This window comes from Barbus barbus (assembly GCF_936440315.1).
Source record: "Barbus barbus genome assembly, chromosome: 17".
NCBI lineage: Eukaryota > Metazoa > Chordata > Actinopteri > Cypriniformes > Cyprinidae > Barbus > Barbus barbus.
The window spans coordinates 2,674,028-2,698,867 of record NC_136745.1 but is presented as its reverse complement, the minus strand read 5'-3'; the positions used below and the strand labels follow the sequence as shown (position 1 = coordinate 2,698,867).

The window sequence follows — 24,840 nt, the reverse complement described above, 5'->3', positions numbered from 1 at the left end:
TTTGTGAAACTCAACCATTCAACCCCAATTCCATTAAAAGGGTTAAAGAAAATTGTGAACCTCATGAAACAATGTAAACGAGACCACATATGTTGTTTAGTTGCCTGCGGTGGACAAGACATTTACTGGATAAGTCCTATTTTGTACCCCATTTGTGCAAAGTGCGCACTGTTGATGCGATCTCGTTCATGTGTTTAAATATTATATATTAAAATTCAAATGAAACCTGATAGTTAAGTTAACATCTCCTTAAACCCCTCCAAATTTAAGGCTATAAGCGATTTTCTTTGTAACAGTACGCTATTAACTTACTCTGATCTGGCGATAGCAGCTATTCCCACCAGTCCCCCTGTTACTTTCCCAAGTGTTTCTGGGAAGACTCCCCCTCAGTCTAAAGCACACACTGCTTCTGAACCTGTGTGCCGCTGCAACTCACCCAAACATCATGAAGGCCATCTGTTACGCTGATTCACTGCTTCGTCTCTGAAGTTTTCAAAGGAACACTGTAAACCTCCCCTGACCTGATGAACAGTCATTATTCCAAAACCCTTTTAGGATGTTCTTGTGCTTTTCAGAGAAACTAATTGGAGACAAAGGAAGCTAGCGGACTTCCACTCTAATGACAAAGAAGAGTGCTGCGGCCCAGACACGAGAGCCACCCAGCTTGGGGTCTGGCCTTGCCTGGGGCTCTTCGGAGGCCCATTATAGAGCTGAGACCTGGGAGACTTGAGTGACACGGTTGGATCATTGTGTACACTTCCTGACAGTGGTCCATCAGTGGGAAAGTGGTAATTTGCGTTCGCTCGGGTGGGTTTCGCTGAGCAAAGGAACAGACTTTAGTTGGCGTAATTAGGTGCAGGAACTGGTCTTAATAATCCCCCAGATGTTCCTTAAATGAGTGGTTGCCTTCAACCCTCAATTTTTAGATATTTACCCCAACTTGGATGAAAGAGCTGAAGGTGTGAACTGAAGTACGTCAAAGAAGTTCTCACCTAACATCGTCCATTTAGTAAATGGTAGAAAAGATGGAAAGATAGTTGAGGATGGACACCTGACATCCAGCCCTGTGCCAAACGTCAAGAGATGTGCAGACACAGACTGTTTACATCAGGGCACTGAGGTTATGTGTATAATTTGCGTGCAGCTGTAGAGTACGTTTTGCCTGGCTAAGGTTAGGTATTACAAATATCCCAATCCTTCACATTCCTTGAGTCTCTTGCCCCGGACCCCTTGGTTTCTTTGGTTTGTGCACCTGCATGGTAACGTAGTGTCTTGTGAAATCTGAGGCAAGCATTAGACTCTTCATTTTAAAGCAGTAAATAAGATTTTTGTTCACTGGGATGCCCCTTTTTCGGTCAAGAAGGCAAAGTTGCACTTTTATTATCGAAACAAGACAAGTTTGTCTTTTGAAAAACGCAAATTGTTCCACACTTTTCCGAAGCTCCTGTATCTTTTGCTTTTTTTATTATGGCTTTAGCCTGTCACACTTCCATTTTCCCACTCTTCACACCCTGTCTTCTTAAGAGCATAACGATGTTTATGGCCATGGTAATGAGTGAAATCAAATGGAGTTCGCAAATATGGATTGCATTTAATATGAGGTGGTGTGATCAAAAACCTTTTGAGCAATTGAGCTGAATATAGCTGTAAATGTGCTGAAAATGATTCAGTAGGAAGCCAAATGGCAAGAAAAAAGACCTTGTACCTTTGAACCTGATTGCGTTTTTCACACAAGCGGAGTTCATCTGGGACCATGTCTTAAGTAAATTGGCTTTGTTTGCCAAGTCATAAATGTATGTAGTTGAGCAGAGCTCTTAAAGTTTATTTGAATGCTCTGTTTCACCAGCAATGATGTGTCGCTGTTTCAGCTTTCTAATTTAGGAGAACTTGCAAGAAGAATTCTTATTGCCGTCAGCTTTTAATTGATAGCTGTTCAAGGCAGTTTAAATAATGTCATGCAGAGAGAGATTGAGCAGTAAATAATGTTTTAAGAGTGCCACTGTTCAGGCAAAAAAAAAACATGTTGCCAAAAAAGTCTTGGCATAAACTATCGCACACAGAGATGGCCAATATATGCCTAATTGTGCACCATTTCATTGGTACGTTACATTCTCAGCGTTGCTGTAAGGAGCACTACAAAAGGTCAATTTTTTTGAACAATTACTTTGTAATGAACAATTCTGTAAACTGCCAAGAAACAACCTATTCTAACAGTAATATTGGTGTGCACTTCTTAGGGAATGTCTGATTTCAATAATTGGTGCAGCTTCTAACATTGCCCTGTGTAAATTAGTGGTGGACCGATATATATATAAACAAAAAAAAGTCGCATCATACTTGGGTAGGGCACAGTGTATCGTTCATATTATAAACATTTTCCAGCTAGTGGTGAAATGCACACTAAAAGTTCAAAACCAAAGGGAAATGTTTGTAATGCAAGTTAACTCAAGCTTAACGAAGATGTTTATGGAGGTCTACTGTTTAAAAAAAAAACACATGTGAAACAGCAAAGACTGACAAGGAAATGATTCTATGGTTGATGTGAGAGCGTGGTTCAGACATGGGCAGATAGACGGTTCCTCACCTGGAGCGGTATTTAACTTTGAAGCAGTCTGGCTCATGCACCTCTATGCTTTGATCAGAAGCAAAACGCTTCCTCCCCCCGTTTGACTTCCTGTGGGATCCCCACTCCCCATTTCCCTGAGAAAAGAAAAGAAGAAAAATCTGCAGTCTGCTGATTCCCCCATTCCCCCACCCAGCCTATTCCACATCCATGCATGGCGTAAAACGATATCCTTTTCCTAAGCCGTCATTATGCGTGGGGTTAGCTCACAGTATGACAATGCAGGAGTTCTTGTTACCGTCATTAGTGCCTTCAGTCGAGATGCACATGTAGGGCAGGTTACGGAGACAGACGAGACCACCCGTGGAGCTCCAGCCTGGAGATTAATCAGGAATCCCAGCATTCCCTGCTCCCCTGGACGGCTTCGCTGTCATTTGACCCAGCGGCTCTGTGACCCATTTACCCAGCTCAAAATTGGACAATGTTCAGATAAGCTCAGGTCGGCCTTCTCATGATGGCGAGTGTTTGAAATGTGCTCAAACAACAGCTTCATCACTGACTTGTCCTTTGCTCCAGAGACACGGCTCACACTTCAGTTGCCCCTCGTCTTCTGCACACTTTCAACAAGAGATCATCTTTTCCATGCAGTCTCTGTCACGGTTGTGATGCAGAAGGAGTTCCTCACATGGCAGCATCCAGCCATGCTTTAATTTAGCCACTTAGCCAGAAATTACCTTCACTCACCCAGTTGGGTTTGTGGAGGGTATAGGCCAGGCCTGGCGTGATTGTGCTTGCTTTCGCCACATGTTTTTATTTTCCAGCTATCGAAGCCACTTACTGAAAAGCCTTGATGTGGATGGATCTGTAGCTGCGCTCTCCATTACACTCTGCTGTAATGCAGAAGGCATGGCTCTGTTTTTGGTACCTGTCTTACTGCTGTTATCTTTATTTCTTGAAACAAACCTTGATTCGGTTAATCATGATAGGCTCTCTGGAGGACGACTGATGTTTGCTCACTTTCTTCCTCAGATTCTGTTTATCCTAACGTTTCTCTAGCAATTTAGTAAGCAGTCCTAAATTTAGAAACCTGTGGCTTTTTTTTTCTTTTTGAACGTTATGATTGATTTTGTTTTGTTTTATTCTGTTTTTTGTCTCTGCTAAATCAGGTGATGACGTAACCATCACACGTCAGTGTTCATGTGGTTGGGATCCAGCAGATGTTTCTGGATCTTGAAGGCATTTTAATGTAAAGCGCAGTCAAGACAAAGAAAAGCAAACAATAGCTGTAGAGTAATTTTAAACCATGTTTGTACGAGGTCTGGAAGTGAATTGCGCACCGCTCAGGTGTTGTTTTCAATAACAGTGTAGTCATGGATACCAGAGTTGCATGAAAGTCTCTGAAGTTATTTTAAATATGAACACTTGGTTGGAGGCCGTGTTTTTTTTTATTTTTAGCTTTTCAGCAAAAACAACTGCTAATTGGCTATTTTATTTATTTATTTGTAACGAGACGAGCTCATGTTTTGAAAGCACGCTGTAACATTTTTAGAACTCAACTTTTTCAAAAACACCATTTCGACACATTTAGAATCTGTAACGTTTTGATGTCAAGTGCATGAGTACATCCACATGTGACTCCTAATATTTGATCAGAATCACAGTGAGTAAATGAAAAAGTTAATTGTTTAAGTTACTATGATGTAGAGGTAGTGAGGAATCTTTACTTCTCTATTGTTGCGTACATTCGAGTGTAACGGATTATTTAAGTAAAATAATAAAATGTAGGGCGGGACTTGGTTCGTGCATCTGTTGCGGATGAACATGAGCTTGCAAGGGCAGGTTAATCGAGCTAAATTCGGTAACACTTTATTTTAGGATCTCTTAACTAGTTGTTTATTAGCATGCATATTACTAGAATATTAGCCATTTATGAGTAGTAATTAAGCACATATTAATGCATTATTCTACATCCCTAATTCTACCCAATACCTAAACTTAACAACTACCTTACTATTAATAAACAGCAAATTAGGACTTTATTGAGGGAAAAGTCGTAGTTAATAGTGAATGTGTTCCCGATTCTAAAGTGTTACCCTACATTTTTGGAGAAATTAATCTGCTTGGCCATATTTTAGATCCCTAAATTTAACATCTACCTTACTAACTTTTAATAAGAAGCAAATTAGGAGTTTACTAACATTAAAACTCAAGGTTAATAGTGAGAATTGGACCCCAAACGAAAGTGTGACTGAACTTATGAATTAATGAAATTATAAAATGTATGATATGACATTTTTGAATAGTTTAATTAAGTCAGAGCAACAATAATTTTTTTTTGTTTGATAAGCCACAAAAATGTTAGATTGTTGATTCTGCTCAATATTTATGTTGGTAATGGTGATTATTAGAGGAGTACATCTGTGTGTGTTTTCATGTGGGATGTTGACCCATCTTTCTTTGACTCTTTCTCCTGTCCCAGGATCCTTTCCTGGCAGAACTCCTTCACAGTTACAAAGATCATATCGTCGGCTACCACGAGCATGACTCTTTGCTGGACCACAAGGAGGAAGAGGCACTGAGTGAGGAAGATCGCAAGGCGGCCTGGGCCGAATACGAGGCTGAAAAGAAGGTAACCACACAAGTCCTTTGCTATTATATACATGTAATGATGAGAATATTTTCTAATACCAGCATATCAGTTAGTAAATATAATGTTAGAGTTTAGCCATATTTCAGGTGGGGTTTTTTTTTTCTTCAATATTTCCTTAAAGAATTGTCTTTTATATCTGGCTGTTACTGATAGCTGTTTAAGGATCTTGGTGAGGTTGATTATTATTTCTTTAGTGATGCGCCACACCTGTCAAATAATATTGTGGAATGATATCTTCATAAGAAATGAACCCACGCTTTAAGGAATACCATGAGAAAGGTCTAACTGTATGCATATGTGCGTACATAAAATTCCTCAATAGCTTCAAAGATTAGCTCCTTGTAAAACATATAAATAAACAAGACCTACATAAAACCAGTGGGAGCTACCAACAAAGATTGTTGCTTGGAAAGTGCTCTTTAGGTGGTAATGATTCTGCTCAGACCTATTAAAGCACACCTTTTATGAAGTGTCTAGTTGTTCAGAGAGTCGACTCATTCCCTTACATAAACGCAGTGAAATTTGCATTTCAGATGATGGCCGAGAGCCTGTGTCCTTTTTATCCTGGAATCCTTTGTAGTATTCAAACAATCTGAGTCATTGTCTTCAGATTAGAGACTCTTCGCCCTTTGGTCAGCTGCTCATTAGTGGAGTTTTTAGGGAGGGAAGTGACTTGTTGCCTTGTGGGACTCTGACTCTGCAGTTTAATTTAATTACAAGTGGCTTCTCTCCATTTCAGATTCACTGTAATCATTCCTTTTGCAGTCGCATAATATCTACACCGATTCCCTGCAAAACAGTTCTGCAGTCATCTTTCTCATTAGTCAACTGCTTTCAGAAAACTGAATCACAAGCATTGTCCGTCTGACATCAATGCAAATAGATCTACAGTTAACAAAGCACAGACTGACCCCTTTCCCTTGAACACTTCAGTAAAAATTAACAAAGGGAACATGGAAAATATCACTGTAGCTTTAGTACCCAATACAGGAGCTGTATTTGTAGTTATACCTGTTGGGGACTCAGTTGTGATACTGAGCATTGAGACATGGGTTTAGATTTGTGTGTGTGTGTGTGTACTTAATTCATACCATATTGACACTATTGTTTCTGCGCTACATGTAATGTCTCCTAAATTTCATGTTATTTTTTGGCAAGATTATGCTTAAATCAAAGTAATTTCATCAGTGAATCACTTGGCCATAGCTATTATATGCAACGAAAAGAATTCACCTGCTTTTGATCATCTCGCTACAGTCATTTGTGTATGTTAAGATTGAAGAGCTTTGTCTAATTTGGTTGCTTAAAATCATTAACTATGTCAGAGCCATTAAAGTGGATTTTAAGCAGTCACTCGCAGTGATTAGAGAGCCCTATCGAGTTCTGCTCAAGATTTAGTTGAAAACAGCCATGCAGCGAGCGTCACATTTTGAAACCAGATTAAAAGAGGGTCCGTTTAAATAGTCTGCGGCACAGCTGCGATCCACGCCGGCGTCTCTGCCGCACACCTGCTCATGCCAGGTCTGAACACCGGACACTCAGCTGTGGAGTGTGTTTACGAGCTGCATGCACCAAAGACCCAATTAGAGGGTGGGATTGGCTGCATCTGCCTCGGTAGCTCATTTACACACAAACACAGCCATCCTGCTGACCTTCAGCGGGGGAGCGTTCTGTTTAGAGCCGTAAGACAAACACAGCTTGGGCAGGACCCTAACAGAGGTTCACATGGGTGCACATCAGGATTTTTTGGATCCTCCAGCGATCTGTTGGCTGGGAATTATCGTTCGGCGCGTGTCTTTGCCAGATCGCAGACAAATCATGTCAAAGTCGCAAATCGAGTGGAAAATGAAGTCAAAAAAGCAATGCTTTGATTACCTTGCAGCAAGTGCTAGTGTGATGGAAGGCTGACTCATCTGTCAGGCCCAACCTGATTTGAAGATTATTGATAATTGGGATCTTTTCTGTGTGACCTCATCTCATAAATGAAGTTTCTCTGTTTCTTTCCGACTGATGGACCCGCTCGTCTGTTGTTTCAGGGGCTGTCCATGCGTTTCAACCAGCCGTCCTATTCTCAGATGGGCATGGGAGCAGGACCAAACTCTTACTTCCCCTTCAACGTGGCTGCTTTGGCCTCTATGAGCAACCAACAGTTGGAGGTAAGTAATGAGCTCCACATGCTCTTTTCACATTCTTTCAGCCGGCAGCTAATTGTGACATGCGTCCTCGGACACCGACATTTGGCTTGTGCTCTGGTAGCTGCTGTTTACAAGGGGTGGAGGAAAAAATCGATTCATTTAACTATCGCGATTCTTTTTAAAATTATTTAAAAATCGGCTTATCTCTGAATCTATGTATATTTAATTCTTTTACTTTTCCCTAAGAGGTGGTGGGGAGAAGTTACCGCTTTTATTCCAACAGAGGCCGACATATATAGGTGTGTTTGACTTGAAGCAGCTCCTCGAAGACCGATCAGTGTATCAAAGTACTGCGAGAGAGATTCGAAAGCATGCGGAGCCGTCTGATCTCTGTAGCTCTCGCGGTGCTTTGTTATACGACGATCGGTCTGCGCAGCGCCGCTGTATTATGGTGCGTTCAAGTCATGTCGGATACATCAGATTTACGAGTTGAACACGCGTGAATGCAACCACTCAAAAAAAAAGTTTAAGCCCAGAGTTTCCGAGTTGGGGGCGTGTCAGTGAAAAAAAAAAAAAAAAAAAAAGGTATGCAACGCAATAGATGCAGCCAGACTTTAGATATACAGAGTTTGTGCTGACGGTGGATTTGTTGAAATTAGTTTTAAAAAAAAATTATGTACAATAAAACTATATAAATTGCATATACAAAATATTATATTATTGTATAATTACCATAGAATATATAATGATTAAATTTACATCACCTTTATAAATTGGAAAAAAAAATTAAAAACAATGATAGGCATTCTTTATTCATCATTTTTGTAGATGAAGAGTTTAAAATATTGAATTTTCTGTAGAAAAGTTAAATCGCCATCTTGTTCCCACCAAAGTGACTTGGTAAGTACGAACGTCCCAGGAGGACTTGAACGCAGCATTAGTTGACGTAGTATCCGTTTCAGAAAGCAAAACCATGGCAGAAGCAGAGGAGCAAACCTCTTCGACAACTCTTTCTGGATCGTCACATTTTAAATCTGAAGTGTGGAAACATTATATTTTACACACTTCTGGGACAACATGACTAAACATTAGCGCTGCACGATTAATCGTTAAAAATTAGCTATCTCCATTCAAACACCCACTCAATCTAAATGACAACGATTTTGAAAAAAACAACATACCGGAAGATTCAGGTCTGCGTTTACGCTGCCATTGACACACAGCAGACACTTACCATATTCAGGTAAGAAACAGCTTCTCAAACAGTCTTTCTTACACAGTAGGGATGTTCATATTAACCGTTAACCGACCGATAAGAATCAGTTCAACGGTTTAAAGTCAATAAATGTATTCTTTATATGTATAGAGCGAGAGAGCGAGTGTGCGCGCCTAGCTTTATGATGTTTTCCTCCACTGCAGAAGCGCTGCAGGTGCGTGATGTGATAGCTGTGATGACCTCGTGAATCCTCATGGTCTGTTTGTTGCTTTTTGCGCATGTAAAATTAATTGTCGGTTAACGGTTAATTATTGGTTAACGAGCGTCGGTTGTCGGTTAGGAAAAATAACCGAAATTAACATCTCTACTACAAAGTATTATTTCTGTCTTACAGTCATTCATATTATCACAGAAATACTGGGATGAAAGTTTATAGTTCAGATTTAAACATTGACGTCGGTGTTAGCAATAAAAATAGAAAGTGTCATCTTTTTAAAATAGTTGGTGTTTCAAATAATGTTTGTCGATTGCATCGTTTTGCCACTAGTTGGCAACAAGTGACTGTTAAAAAATGCATTTGTCAATGAAACAAGTGAAGTATTTGAGTCATCAAATCATTTATTCAAACCAATTTTTCATAATTTAATATTAAAAATGGGTGTATTAAATATATTTTTAAATGCATATATATTAAAATGTTTAATAATTCATTTAAATCGATTAAACACTTTTAAATAGACTGCAACAATTAATGTTCTGCATTATTTTTAGTTCAGAATCGTGGGAGAATCATGATCTTTATTTGAGGTTAAAAAACACGTGATTTTCAATTTATCCAGAGTCGTGCAGCTCTACTAAACATGACTAAAATGGTATGCAAAGTAACATAGCACTTTATTTTATTCCAGAGAGTAGTTTTTCTACTACTTTTGTTGCACATTTGACTATTATATTCATGTGCAAGTTACAAATGCTAGCTATCTCTGTGAAAATACCAAATTCAGAGATGTTTTCTTGCAAGGTTTGATTTTTCTCGTCTAGTATTTTCCATTTCTTCTAATTTTTTTCTCTCTGTGTTCAAGGATTTGATTAACCAGGGCAGGCAGAAAGTGTTGGAAGCCACTAACGGTCTGAAGTCGGTGCCCAGGGAACCACTGGAGGACATCATCGCGCAGGTGGTGAGTGACAGAAGCGAGGCTTTCGTCGGAAAGACCCTGATATACTCTCACTCTTCGGTTAGGGGTGAAAACAAGTTTTTAAATGCCTGAGCAGCAATTTACTGTTAGTGAACATCCCAAAGAGATACATATGTTGCATGCTTTCCTCTCTATAACCAAATAAACACAACAAATTGACAGCGGTGTGAAAACAGCAGTTAAGAAAGCATCTGATCATGGCGATGTGGATAAGCTTGCGCATCTCTGCAATTCAGCACTCCAGTCATGTTTATTTATATAACACTTTATACAATAGATTGCTTTAAAGCAAGCAGCTTTACAGTAGTAAATATGAAAAAAAGTGTCCGTGTTGCTTTCAGTTAGAATTACAGCTGCAGTTTCTGCTATAAAGCAGTTCTCCAGTGTGTTCAGACTGAACAGAAGAAAAGTCAAAGAATCATATTCCTGATAAAACGGCAGGAGCGAACACTTCCATAAACTCCAAACAAACTTCATTTTGGCCTGATTTTGTTTGTAATGACATCACAATAGTTAGATTTTTAGATTTTGCTTCAGGTCCAGTGTTGCATCTATGGGCTGTTATGACCAATAACTGATGCAAAACACACTTTCTCTGACAAGACTGAAAATTTGCTCTGCAGTTAGTGTGTGCCAGGCAAAGATCACTGTTGTTGTTAGTACTTCCCCCAGTTGAACCTCTAATGCATAGGTTGTCCCATACATTTTGTGCTACAGACATGAATGAAACTCTGATTGGGTGATAAAAAGACCAAAATCTATAGACTCTATAGTCATATTTGGACACCAGAATATTATAGAGACTTGTATTTGGTTGTCAAGTCAACAGAGCCCATCTTCAACACCTGCATAACAACAAGCCACTATACCCTAGTGTCATGGATCAAGCTTTTTTTATATATATATATACACTTTTGAGGCTGTAGTTTTTGCCGATAGTTTGCGGTGTCGTCAGTATTAAGCTTGAGATGATGGACTACGTTCTGAACAACTGCTGAATGTGTTTGTGTGATGAGCGTGTAAGTGTTTGTTTGTTGAGGTCTACAGGATGTAACAGGTGTGTTGTTTTTGGCAGTGGAAGGAGAACCCGAGTTTACCCGAGGCCCAGGTTCAGTCCATGGCTCTTGGGAGGCAGGCCGGCTACGAGCTGGAAATTAAACACAGGGAGGCTATTTACCGTGATGTCCTCGGCAAGCAACAAACTGTACGTTTGCTCATCTGTCACTATTTCTGTGACATCTTATGTTCTATCTGTGTACAAGTGACACTGACATTTTGAACTAATTAGAAGGAAAGAGATTTTTACATCTGGGGACCCTGGTTGCACCCCTTTATTCTCCATTTATCAAAAATAATTAAATGTGATGTGTAAATTAATTAAGGGTCTCTTAAAAGGCCTAACATGTCTTAAATTCAGTTTTTTTTTTTTTTTTTTTTTTTTAAATCTTGCAATATGGCCTTATGTTGTTATTTTAACTTAAAAAGGCTGATGTGAGTGCTGCATGCTTCCGTGTAAAAATCCGGCACTGTTTCACGTTCTACAGACTCATAGTTTCAGAGCATTCAAAATCAGTGGAAACTGCATGTATGCCAAATGATTGCTTATGATCTACTGCTGATGAATTATGGCATGTTTGCTTCATGGTGTTTATATTATAATACTTTGTAGGTGGTTGCAAGAGTGCATATTTTACAATAATACCATAAACTACATCTGGCGTTTAAAAATACAACATTAAATACTAGTAACGGCAAAATAGTCTTTATTTGGTTTTATATCATCAGCAAAATCCAGTGTCCATAAACCTCTAATTTATGATTGCTTTATTTTTGTGTTGCAGTTTACTTTATTAACTTGTGATTTCATCCAAATGTACCTTAGCGATATGAGCGCGTCACATGCGAGTGGTTAATCACGTGCGCAGACATGCGGTTGGATCGTTAATTTCTATTTACTGTTATCATTGGAATATTGTCAAAGTGTCTAATGTTTGGTAATATTTCTATTCAAAATCGCGATTCGTCTATTTATAAAAAATTAAATTCAAATTAATCGGAAAAATCGCCCAGCCCTATTGTGATTTCATAAAATATGCTCTTGATTGTAATCACAGAATGTGGAGCTTTGTGGACGGGTTATGTAGTAACACCAGTTCTGTTGGAGTCTCTGATATTGCATGACTTTCTGAAGCCACATATGAGAAAATTAACATCCGATCTCCGTCTCTTCTCCAGCTGATGATGTACGTGCAGAAGGTGGTCGCCAACCGTAAGGTGCAGGAGCAGCAGATGGCTATGGCGAGACAGGGGCTGCTGCTCAACCAGCTGGCCATGCAGAACGGTCTTACTGGCCCCATAAATCAGATGGACCTGCTGGGGTTGTACCAGCAGCTCGGGGCGCTCCAGGGCCTCCCCTCACCACAGCTGGGCAAGAACCCGGGCCCGTCTAAGGGCCTGTAGATGCCTCCGCCCCTCGGTGTACACACAGCTGGACTGATACAGCCAGAACACCTTCTTGAGCTCCTCGGTAAAGAGAGGGCATGCTGGGACTTTGTTAAAGGGGTTTTTGGCAGTGCAGTTTGTCATTTTGTGTATATAGCCTTAATGTTATTCAAGTTCTTTTTTTTTTTTTTTTTCTCTCTCACGTATTTAAGATTGAAGAAGATATTCTCCCCAAATGCTTTTAGGCATTGCAGGTTTCTTTCCCCTTGAATAAGGGCTGTGCATATATAAATAATTATATTGCAAGGAAAACAGCGTGATTGAGGAGGGACCATAGCGTTTCTGTTCTAGAGCCCCCGTAAATACTATCTGCGCTAATATCTTCCGAGTAGTGGATTGTCATCGGTACTGTGCTAGCAGAGACACTGCAGCGGACACCTTAAATGTAACGTCAAATCAAATGGCCTTATATCAAGCAGCTAGATCTCTTCTAATGTTTTAAAACCCCTTTTTCTAATCTGCTTTTAGGTATTTAAACTTGCTGTTGCTAATCATGCTATGGAATGTCTGTGTTGTTAAAACTGCTTGCTGAATTCCTCCGGACTTTTGTAACATCAGACTTCTCGTTGTAGTGTTGCCTAGCATATTGTTGTGAGAACTGTTCATCATTTCTTTTTCTGTTGTTTATTTCTTTCCGTTTCTTTTCCCCACTTGCATTGGGATCGCAGCTGAGTTGGCACGCGGCGGGAGTTAGATACATGTTTGTGTGGTTTAACTGAAGTTCAAACCTGTTCTGATGATATAATAATGCTAACACTTTCCTGATCAGGTTAGTGCTCAGGCTGTATTGTTCTTTTCTTGGGCACATCTCCACTTTGGATGCTAAACTAGATGTTTTTCATTGGCGACCATAAGCCCTTTGATATCCACAGGGTGTCATTCAGAAATGTAGAGGAACTTTTTCCCCTCCTGAATATGTTCTAATGTTAGCGTATACACCAACAACTTCTGCCATTAATATGAACTGCTACTTAGTATTTAATATCACATTTAAATAAAGTGACCAAAAGGATGAGTTACATGCAGGTCTTGGCTTGTTTATTTTATTTATTTCTGCACAACTACTGGCGAATATTTCGGTATGTGCAAATCCATGTCCTAAATTTAAGGGAATTAACAAATTATTTGAAATTTCCATAACTTTGTTAAAAGTTGAATAAGTTATTCTGTTTATGCTTAGTTTTTAAGATATTTTGTCAAGAAGAAATTGCTCATGTATCCACTGAACAAAGGTAATGGAATAGTCATGAAAGCTCTAACATTTAAAACTTCAATATGAACGTTTATATCATATTTATGTTATATAATCTTCAGTTTCATCAATTTTGGGAATTGTCAAGAATTCCATTTTGTTCCATTTGCTCTCAGTTGGTTCTGACGCATTGCTTATAGTAGCATGTGTCATAGATTCTTAAATCAGGTTCTTGGATGATACTTCAAGTTTGAATGCATTATATGGGAACTCGTGTGAAATTGACTTACGAGTCAGAAGGCATATATTGAGTAATTCCCCCTTTCTTTCTTTTTATTTAATCTTAACACGCATTACCTATATGTTGGCAACCTATAACTCTAGACAGTGGTTTTACTTGCTACTTTTTGCGACAGATGCATACTGGCTAGTCATTTCTTATGCATGTTAAAATGTGTCAGTGCAGTTGACAGTCAGATGAAGTCACCAGAAGACAAGACAAACTTTTGCCCCTGATTTAAGCCAATGCTAGGAAGTTGTGGTTATGAAGAACTAGTGAGTACTCAAACAGCTACTCATTATTTTCAGTAAATTAATAAATGAACGAGACTGAGAATCTGTCTCCTCCTGTACACCCCATTCTTCCCCTTCAGTCTTTCATCTGCTGTGTCGTTTCTACAGCTTGCTATTATTTTCATTTCTTTAGCTGCCAGGGTTTTTCTCCCCCTCTTTTCCATTCGCCCCCTCAAGCCCCCCCCCCCGAGGGGAGCTTGCATTCACAGCTTGCAGAAAGCTGCCAAAAGAGAAACATTACAACTATTGCAGATGTTGAAATGTTGATCCCATCCTTGGTATGCCCAGATTACCACTCGGCTAGCTTTGCAGCACCGGGCAGCTGTTGCCCCATCTATCCTCCGATGTTAAAACCTGCTTCCGTTCACATGAACATGCACTATACACTTCATATCTGAAAGTATTCGAGCGTGCTATTGATCATCTGAGCACGAACGAGCCAAGCATGCTGTCAGGCGTCGGTGGTGGGTGGGGTTGTGAATGTTTGTAAATCTGGATCGTTCTGTTCGTTTCTGATGATGTAAGTTGACTGAAACCCTATAGAAGTCCATTCAGGGCAACGTCAGTGCTGGTCCAAATCTTCATTCAGTCACCAAGGGAGTTGTTTTGTGTTGCCGTGATTTACAATGCATCGGATTCACAAAAAAACTCATTAATAATAGTTCTGCGTATGTTATCACTATTATATAGGTAATTAATGTCGTTGTGCTGCAGGCTTTTCAACAGGTTTGACGCCCACCAGCGCAACACATTCTCTCGTATTGTTTCGCTTTCTGTAGGGCGTTGATTTATGCCTCTACAGACTGCTTAGGGAGAACTTTCCCACAGGTTCCCCGAGCCAAGAGCTGTCTTTTTACATCATCAGCTAACATCCACATCTCTGAAGAGCTGGATTATTCTGTGAATGCTGCTGTGATGTTCTGGAATTTACGCTGCGCTAGATAAACAACATTTCATAGACTGATTGACCCCTTACATGAAGATTTTCTGAGAGAGGATATCAAATGTGCTCTACTTTGAAGACAATACGAAGTCAGAATTCACTCTTCCTTCCAAAGGCAAACATGTTTGTTTTTGTAACCTTTCATAAAAACATAACTCAATCTGCCTCTGAAGCAGATTTTCTTTGAATACCCTGTTTTACTTGCAAATACGGTACATGATATTATAGATAGAAAGATAATATCATGGTTTTCTGATGCCATATCATGTTGACTTAACTAGTGCTCTCAGCATTGTGTTCCTGTGTTGTTTAGCAAAGATGAGCATTCATTCCATGACAGTACCTTGATAAACTATCATAAAAGGTGTGTGTGCAGTCAAACTCAATCAGCTCAGTGTTTCTCAGATTTTAATACAGAGATTGGTACCATAGATTGGTACAGAGAATCTTTGCAAATATGGTCACCACCAATAAACAATAGCAGGACAATTATATTGTCAGTCATTCAGGTCAAATGGTTTAGCCCTTCTGTATAATTTCAGTAGAATCTACAGTTCCAATAACTTCAAGTTCATTACAAAATAGAGCCTTTGAAATAAATAAATATATTTATATATAGATTTATAATTATTCTTTATATGTAGAAAATAAATATATTGTACATCTTATAAATAGGTTTGTCCATATTTACACGTCTTTCACTTGCATTTCAATAATGTTCCTGACAACCTGAACATTATAAGTCACTCTTAGTCAAATGACCAAAGCCTCTACCGAACCCTTCAGCAAGCAGCATGCGTTCGTTTCAACTAATCACTTTGCTACTGCTAATTAGCTTTTTCTACCAAATTTGTAATGTTTGAACTCTCCTGAACCTTCAAAGGAAGCAGACAGATGTACAGAAGATCATCTGTGTAAGCCACTATAGGAAAATGGTATTTGTTTACATTATTATTATAAAGCCTTTTTTTTTTGCAGTCTCACAATTGGTACTTTTTCCGTTCAAAATCTGTATCGTTTCAGTAGAAGCTGGTCATTGTTCTTCAAAGCATCTTTCTCCTTTTAAGTGCCCTTAAAGGTATATTTAATTTGAAAAGCTCTTGCTTTGCATTTGTCCTACAGGAAGGTTGGGGAATACTCCCCATGTCTGTCTTCTTGGTAAGTGCTGCATCATGACCTTTCAACATGACTTTGGCCCCAGGGTCACCAGACTGGGCATGTTGAGTTTTATCTCAACGGTCAAAGGCAGTTTTACTTCCTATGTCAGGTGACAAGTTACACAATAAATTTAGGTTTAGACCCTATTTTTTTTCCAGTGAGAACATGCCCAAAATGTGGTTCACCTTACAAAAAGTGTCTGAAGAAAGGGTGATTGCATGACACACGTCATGAGGCCCTGAAGTCAACACCTCTTCCTCAAGACATCTTTTGGCACCAGCTTTGGATGCAGGAATGTTCCCTCTTCTCTGTGGTTTAAAACCCATTAAGGAGAGGAAACGGAGCCATCCAGGACACACACGTACTGTTTATCTCAATCACCATTGGAGAGGGCCTCCTCATTTTGGACCAGAACCCAAATATAAACAGCTGTGAGGCGAGAGAAGTAGGGTCTTGTATTTCTTAATGTTCTTCAAACTTTCCCATCCAGCAACTCTACTGTGCTTCTCCAACACAGCAGCTCTGACGGATGCTCTGGTCACCTATGCTGGAACAAGTCTCTGTAGGCTTGGGGTATCTTCTCTATCTCGACGGGTCTGGGCAGAAAATGAGTCAACTTCTGGTGTTTTTTAGTCCTGCCGCCTTCTCGAGGTGAGCCGTCCTTGTTCAGAGCCACGTAATAGTATCTTCCAGTGTCCGTGTGCTTGTAGAGTGTGGATGCATACGTGTTGTACCAGTTCTCCTCGAATTGCTCACGGAAAACACACTCTGCTGTTAGCTTCTTCTGCAAGGCAGCCAGAAAGAGACAAAAGCATTGTTTTGATTATCTGGAGACAATAATGTGCATTACATTATAATGGAAAGTTACAGGTAAGATTATTGGAAAGATCATGAAAAGCTTCACCTATACCAGGGGTTTCCAGTCCTGCCCTTGGAGGGCCACCTGCCTACAGAGTTTAGCTTCAACCCCAGTTAAATACACCTGAACTAACCAATCAAGGTCTTCAGGATTACTAGAAACATCCAGATAGGTGTGTTGGAGCCAGTTTAAGCTAAATTCTGCAAGAAGGTGGTCCTCCAAGAGCAGGATTTGGCACTCCTGATCTACACAAACTGTTTAAAACAAGATGTAAGATGGGGGTGTCCAACCCCTGTCCTGGAGGACCACTGGCATGCAGAGTTTGGCTCCAACTTGCCTCAACTCACTTGCCTGGATGTTTCTAGTATGATTAGAAAGACCTTGATAGCTAGCTCAGGTGTGTTTAAAAATGGGGTTGAAGCTAAAATATGCAGGACGGTAGCCCTCCAGAAACAGGATTGGACACCCCTGATGTAAGATATGAATCAGTTGGAAACTACTTTAATGCCCTGACCCAGAAACGTCCCAACCAAAATGGTGTGTTCTCTAGTTGGTAATCTTTCCTCTGTCCGTCAAGAGTCCAGTTTAAGTGCATTTGACCACATGTTTAAGAACTAACATTCGCCTCCCATTTCCAGACCTCCAGATGCGCTGGAAAGCATGAGGGTGTGAAGACGTGGTACTGTTTCTTTCTCACAGTGCACAGTTTACCCTTGTCACCATCGCAAAATGTGTGGAGTGGAAACTATCTTGAGGCCAGACAGCAGGTGCTCGCTGCACCAGAGAAGGGAAAAGTCATTACGGGCAAGCTTTGCAGTTTACACCCAAAATCATTCTTCAAAACTGTTAACCTTTTTGTCTGCTTCCCCCATGATGCAACAAGCTCTCTCGCACAAACACAGCAGCTTGAGAGAGTCTGTGTGGGCTGCTACTACTACACCACTGACAGAACTTCATGAGCGATGACTTCGGGTTAAGCAGGTGAACATCGCTGGCTGACTACACTGCTGAGAACAATAGAAGACGTTGGGGCTACATCATGTTTCCTGCCAAAGAACAGTCATGCAGTGGACCAGGTTCAAGTCTTGGTGTCAAGATGATATTTAAAATTAGTGTTTAAGATAAAGTCAACTTTAAAAGTTCTGTTAAATCGTTTAAACAGTCGGCCAAGCAAATAGAGTAAGACAGAGAAAGTGATCAACTAAAAGATTCATTTAAAAGTACTGGAATAGCTCTTCAGGAGCTGTGAAATTACTGATGGTTTATATGCCGTTTCAATTAGGCAGGGTGCTGTTTGGATTAAATACTGCTCCATGCACAGGATTTACATAATGTATTAAAGCTAACCACCAGTGATGGTAAATTATTTGATCTTCATGCAACAGAAATGGACCTTTTAAGTCTGCGCAGTGAACCTAGAAGACTTCAGGTGATTTGCAGTTCTGCATTTACAGTCTGATTTAATGGGATGTTATCGCATTGCATGTGAAGTCATCTCTCCTTGCTTTAAATAGGTTTGTTTTAACTCAGGATCCACAGAAACTTACTGGGGCCCCCACTTATTGTCTCTGGAAATCTGATAGCTTGTTTCTCCTGCAAGCATGGCAAAGTCTGCAGAGGGGGGAGGCCAGGCGCATTTTCCTATATATGGTTCTCTAGGTTAGCATGCAAAAAGTCAAATCCATGCTACATGCTTTTATCTCCTGGTCTCGGTTACAATTTGCACTCCAGCGGAGAAAAGCACGGTCCTTGCGCAGCACACAGATATGCAAGAAACCAAGAGCACTCAGCTCGTATATCCACGATATGTGGGTGTGTATACGTTACATGCTTCATGTGTCCCTGGAAAATATGTAAATATTTTAAGTATGGAGCGAAATGAAGAGGCAGTTTTTCTTCTCTGAGATTGAGCGTTATGTCTGAGAGGTTGTTCTCATGTGGATAACAAGGTGAGCTACGCACAGACCTCGCTGATCAGAGGTCAGGACTTGCAGCAGTGGAAACACTGCTTGTTTTGTCTGGTTAAGTGTTTTCTTTTTGTACATCTGCATCATATGGGGAACAGACTATGAGCTGGTGGGTGGGTTGTCGTTTGCTCCTCATTCCAGCTCTGACTGCATTCCTATTGGAACACTTCATAGAGCAGAACCTTCTGTTGGTGGATATTGTTTGGAGTGTGTGTGAGCACTACAGGGGTTTGACTTACCGACCCATAGAGTTCACCTTTCTCATTCATCCCCAGATAAAGACCAGCGTCCACACCTCGTATGCTCACCAGCCCGACGGCCAGACTGATAAACTCCAGAATACCTGCCACACAACAGCACTCGTCAGACAAACACCAGACACCTTTACAACTGCAGCGCACCTGTACATCAACAATGCTGTATAGTCAAGTAAGATTTTTATCTTGCCCCTTTCCCGACTGAAAGAAAAAACGTAAATTAGCCAAAAGTGGGTCACTGGTTGTAGATATGTTAAGCAGATCTAGCTGGTGTTTTGGCCAACTGGTCTTTCACTTTCATAAGCTGATAAATACCCAAAACCCCACCAAATCACACCGGCCTAACCAACCTGGCCAGACTACCAGCTATGCTACCAACTTTGGCTGGTTTGTGTTTGTTGTTTTCCACTTACTCGTAACCCAGTGCGTTTCTTAACATGAAAGTCTTTGGCAGTGGCTTTTATACATGCATTCTGTTGTTTTTGTTTCATACAAGGTGTTTACTTTGAGAATTTAGTATTTGAAAGATTTGTCTCACATGTGCCCTTACAAGTAAGCGTTCAGCAAACTAGCATTTAAAAATGTGCCACAATAAAACCTAAAGGACAGGAAGTTAGTCTTTTCACTAACACTGTTTATAAGAGCGCGTATGCAACACAAAGCCAATAATCTCTGATATGTTTGGTTAAGCTCTTGTTGCTACTCTTGTACTCTCTTTTGAAGTACTTTATATATAGATATAGATAGATAGATAGATAGATAGATAGATAGATAATACACAAATCAATATTGTATTAAGGTATCTGCATTCGTGTCAATTTTCAGGATACGAGCCCAATCTTGGTCGAAACCAGCTGTTCACGCGCTCTTGATTAAAGACTAAAGCAAAAACTACACCTTTGTGGCCTTTTACCACCACCTGGACCAAGTATGTTGTGATTTGGATGCCAAACGACGACACCGAAAACTCTCTGAAGCTGGGTTAAGCAGAAGCACATTTCATATGCGTTTAATCAAAGACACTGCCAGCTTGCAACATTACTGACAAACGGCTCGCATTTGCCAGAAGGATGCCAGAAACATGACCGTGGACCACCCAATCCAGTAAAGCAGCTTGTCTCGGCCTAAAAACAAGCATTACCACTGGATTCCACAGTGGTCATGCTTTAATTTAGAGCTATTCCTGTTTTCTAAGCAAGGGCTGCACCTGCACAATGATTATGGATCAGAGCAATGCAAAAAATCCTCATGTCTGGGCTCTGCTATCATTTGTTTATCATTGTAATACCAAGCACTACTTGACTGATTTATTAGCGCTGTAATTAGTATTGTCTGTGCCTGTGTCGGCTGGGGTCCTTTGAACATGCTTTCAGAGAAAAACAGCCTCATGCTGTGAGCTTGTTTTCCACTGCAGCGAAGCACCTGCATCCCTTGACCCTGCGCTGGAGTTCGCCGAGGGCAATTCGAGTGCAAGACTGAGAGATATGCCTAATGGGAGGATTGATATACAGTGGTACCAAAAAGTATCTGGATACCTAAACCACTCTGAATGTCATTGAATTAAATAGCAAAACATTGAAGCAAGTGTCATCTGCGTTCAAACGCTCCAGATTTTCATAGAACAAACATTTCTTAGTCACTTTGCTTTGGTATTAGTTGGTGTTTTGGGGAGTTTCTTAAGCAGAATTATTGTATTTATTTAATGCTATATTGTTTTATTCAAATCTAACAAACCTTTTCTCTTTTTTTGTCTTTTAATGATTTCCTAAAAGGGTTATTGTGCTTAGGGTTATTTTGTTACGAGATGCAAGTACTTGAGATGCCTGTATATGGTGTGTAGATTCCATAAGACATGGGAGGCACAGCCCCCAATAATCAAAGTTTTAAAGAAAGGTTCCTGCTTCCTGTACCCCCTAAATGCAGATCTGCTTCACTTGAAATCTAAGCCTAGATCTACAGCCCTGAATTCTGCCCAAGTTATGCACACAAGTTATGTCTTGTGCATGCAATTGCAAAATGAAATACAACTCATGATAACTTGATCTGGCAAACTGATCATTAAAAAAACAAAAAAAAAACAGGTGCATTTTGTATATTTGTGTGCATATACATAATTTGTTGATATACATGTACTGTGTTTATACATATCCATATTTTGAGAGCAAATTTATACTCAGATGGTATGAGAATAAATTAATTTTAAATGCAGAAAGTTTTAGGTGGGTTAGTATAACTAGTAGTATATAAAACGGTATAAGGCTATGCGGTGCCCCCATTTAGATAGTAAAGTAAATGTGTGAGTAAATATCAGCATTGTTTTTTTGTCCAGTAAACACCTTGAAGACTTTTAAACTCTGCTACCCTTGCTACTTATATGAAGACGTTAAGATATCACATTGTAAATGCATTTTAAAGTATATTAAGTTATCTTGAGATGGCACAATGCAGTTTATAAATATGCTATTTTTTGCAAAAGAAAAAAAAAAAAAGACAGCCTTCCACAGAATGACCAGGTGTGCTAACGCGCCTGTGATGCCCAAACCCGCTGACTGACGGGTGGCTGGATTGACGAATGAATGAAAGGGTGGATAGAGAGCTCTCACCGAATCTGCTGTGGTCCTGTCTGGTTCCGTGCACCGTCCCGTTGGGAAATATCTCCAGCTGGAAGCCGGTGCGGCAGTAGAGCTGTCTCCTGCGCAGGATGCCCTTCAGGTGGCCAAAATCCGTGAGCGACCCGCGCTGCAGTCTACCCTCAATCAGACCCAATCTCTCATTCAAACCATCCGCCAGAGGCACATTCCCCAATGCTGGAAAAGCCTGCAAATCCAGATCGATGCTCCCGAGAAATCCAGCCACCTCTGCCATGGCGAGCAAACTTTGCGTGTTTAGAGAGCGGAGAGGAGAGAGACGCTCTTTTCATCCGTGATCAGACTGAACGAGTCATTTATATAGACATCCATATCCTCCCCGAGCCACGCCTGGATGACATCCCTGCTGCTTCACCTTCAGCATGTCAACGCAGAGCTTCTGCTCCAACTTTCAGACCTGATGCTGCTGTCTGTGGCGGATCGTTCAGTGAAAGCAAAGTCTGCGTGTGCGTAAAATAGCGCTCAACCAGCAACACTGACAAAACACCGAAGCCACGCAGTGCGTAAAGTTCTCCTGACTGCGTGTCTGTGTTTTATTGCTGTAATCGCAGTCTCTCTCACCGCGCCGCTGTGAGCCACTAGAGGAGTTTATGGCTGCGTCTCAAACTCTAATGAGCTGCCTGCCTCTCGACTGCATTTCTTTTGGGTATCACTGGCACTTGCAGCAACTTGTAAGGCAGTGAACGGCGTGTCTAGCCTCATTTTGCGTATCGTAGGTGCGTGCAGTAACCTGTAACAGTGAGATGCCTTCCTTGGTTTGTGCAACAATTTTGTGGATGGTTGCAACAGTCCGGGTCATCATAACAGTCAAACCCCAGTGAACTGCCTAGACAACATAATTGAGCGTTATGGGCATACAACTTTGTGAGTTAGCAGCATTTTATCCAACAATAACTCTGTAAAGCCTGACATATGAAATAATAGTCAGTAAAATGTTTATATGGCCAGAAAGTCTGAATGAAATTTAGATAATTTGTAATGTAAATTAATGAGATCTTTATAAGAATGTAGCAGACTGCATACATGAAATTATATAAATATCAACTCTCTCATCCCCCAATAATGTCTTGGTAAGATATTTAAATGATTGGATTTAAGATACGTTTTATATATAAAGCAATGCAATGCAATGATGACAGATTAACAAATAAATATTTAGTTGCTATATAGTCCAGTAAATGTTCATCTTGAAATATTACTAACAGTTTTATAAGTTATTCTTATAATTAACAATCAGTAAAGATTTCACAGCAAAAAGACACATGAAGCATGATCTTGAGGTGGAGGTTTGTACAGTTATAGGCCTTCTGCTAAAAAGTCTTTCAGTCAGATGACAGAAGTTATGTAATACGTTCTGTGCAATTGATTTTTCTGCAAAGTTTTGATTGTTGAAATTTGCATTTCAAGTATGATATGGTATAGGGTTAATATACATACATACCGAATTTTGTGGCATTTACAGCATTTTGGGGCATCATATGTTTGTGTGTACCACTATTTGACAATTAAAGGCTGTTTTGCACAGTATGAAAGCTGCATGAACATCAATCGAGAGCTGCCTACCTCAATCTCATTTTCAGGCATCACATTTGTGTGTATTATTTCTGTCCTTTAGAAGAATATTTTGAGCTGAATTTTGGAGATCAACCAAAAACTGCACACATGCCTAAAATAACTGTCTAATTATCCACTTCACTGGATTTTGAAGTTGCTGCATGCAAGTGAGGACCCAAAGATGCTGTCTAGTTATTGAGACACAGCCTCAGTCTGAGGTTTTCATAGATTTCCTTTCTCCACCTCCCCTGTGTAAGCAGGTGTTTCCTCCTCCTCTCCAGACCAGCTGTTGGATATCTACTGCAGAAATTAAAGGAGCAAAGAAATACAAAAGGATGATGATGTATTTTATTAAACCTGTGCGGTGCAGGGAATGCATGGCAGACGGAATTTCATAAAATGTGAAATGTATGCGTCACACGAAATAGGAATGAGAAATAACACCAGATGACCACAAACTTCATATGGGTTCTTCTGTAGGAAATGATGCATGCTGAGTGCTGCCAGAGGCGACCGGCAAACCATGTGCACCTCACAAATCAAGAGCAGGGTTGCATCTATAAAACACATCTCTGATGTGTCCGACACACTCATAAAGATATGGCTTGTCAAATATCTGCTCTGTTTAATGTCTGAATAGTTAAAGGTCAGTGTTGTTCTTCTATGTAGCCCGGTGTTTCCTTCACAAAATAAGCACTATTGATATGAGTTATGTCTTTTGATACTCAGAATGCTATTAATGTACAGCATGTTTGCTGTGAATCACCGGTTTAAAGCATTCCAGTTTTTTAAATTGGAAATCTGTGCACTCCTACATATTCAGTCTCTCTCATTATTAGAATATACAAGTCCTTATTTGCATTTGCCTATTTGTATTTTGTTTCATTTTATGCACATTATTTTGGATTTTTATGAAGGTGCAAGGGGCTTTTTTTTTTTTTTTTTTTTTATGTTTTAGAATGTTTGTCAACCAATCACAATCAAGCATTCAACAGCCCCATAGTATAAGCCCTATCATGTGAATACATGTGCTTTTTTTTATATGAAGCCCAAATTCCGTATACGCTTCTCACTGTTTTACACTCAATTGCAGACTGAATCAAAATATGTTTTCCCCAAATCTCAGGTATCCTGGCTGAAAGTATAATGGAAAATGTCTTTTGAAGTTCAAGCATTAGCTCATCAGAAACTGGTTTTCAGAAATTGTGCCAGTCTCACATTGGCTACAATAAAAAAAAAAAATAAAAAAAAAATCACCATATTGAATGAACCCTGTGAGAGAGCCGTAGTTTATCTTCAGCCCAGAGGGAGTGATAACTGCAGGTGGACTATGGTGTGAGTGCACTGCTGCCTCATGCTTTGAGCATTCACATGCACACCTCATCCAGTCATTTGCACAGGAACCGCTTGCGAGAACTCAGCAGGCT

At 40.0% G+C, this 24,840-nt stretch overlaps 2 protein-coding genes across 4 annotated transcripts in view; one reads left to right on the top strand and one right to left on the bottom strand.

Moving 5' to 3' along the window:
• The window catches only part of LOC306883285 (transcriptional regulator ATRX-like), a 60,925-nt gene extending 47,634 nt beyond the window's left edge, over positions 1 to 13,291 (top strand). For all 3 annotated transcript variants that reach the window (XM_079438442.1, XM_079438444.1, XM_079438443.1), the window contains exons 31-35: positions 5,043 to 5,192; positions 7,250 to 7,369; positions 9,647 to 9,742; positions 10,836 to 10,964; positions 11,996 to 13,291. In XM_079438442.1, coding sequence (XP_079294568.1) covers positions 5,043 to 5,192; positions 7,250 to 7,369; positions 9,647 to 9,742; positions 10,836 to 10,964; positions 11,996 to 12,220 — 720 coding nt within the window. In that variant the 3' untranslated portion in view covers positions 12,221 to 13,291. The remainder of the gene's footprint in view (positions 1 to 5,042; positions 5,193 to 7,249; positions 7,370 to 9,646; positions 9,743 to 10,835; positions 10,965 to 11,995) is intronic.
• Positions 13,292 to 15,944: 2,653 nt separating this feature from the next.
• Positions 15,945 to 22,139, bottom strand: LOC306883349 (fibroblast growth factor 16-like). The gene is made up of 3 exons (XM_079438539.1): positions 21,815 to 22,139; positions 19,194 to 19,297; positions 15,945 to 16,912 (listed from the first exon to the last, which is right to left on the bottom strand). The coding sequence occupies exons 1-3, from the start codon at positions 22,074 to 22,076 to the stop codon at positions 16,667 to 16,669; spliced, it is 612 nt and encodes a 203-aa protein (XP_079294665.1). The 5' UTR covers positions 22,077 to 22,139; the 3' UTR covers positions 15,945 to 16,666.
• Positions 22,140 to 24,840: the final 2,701 nt, after the last annotated feature.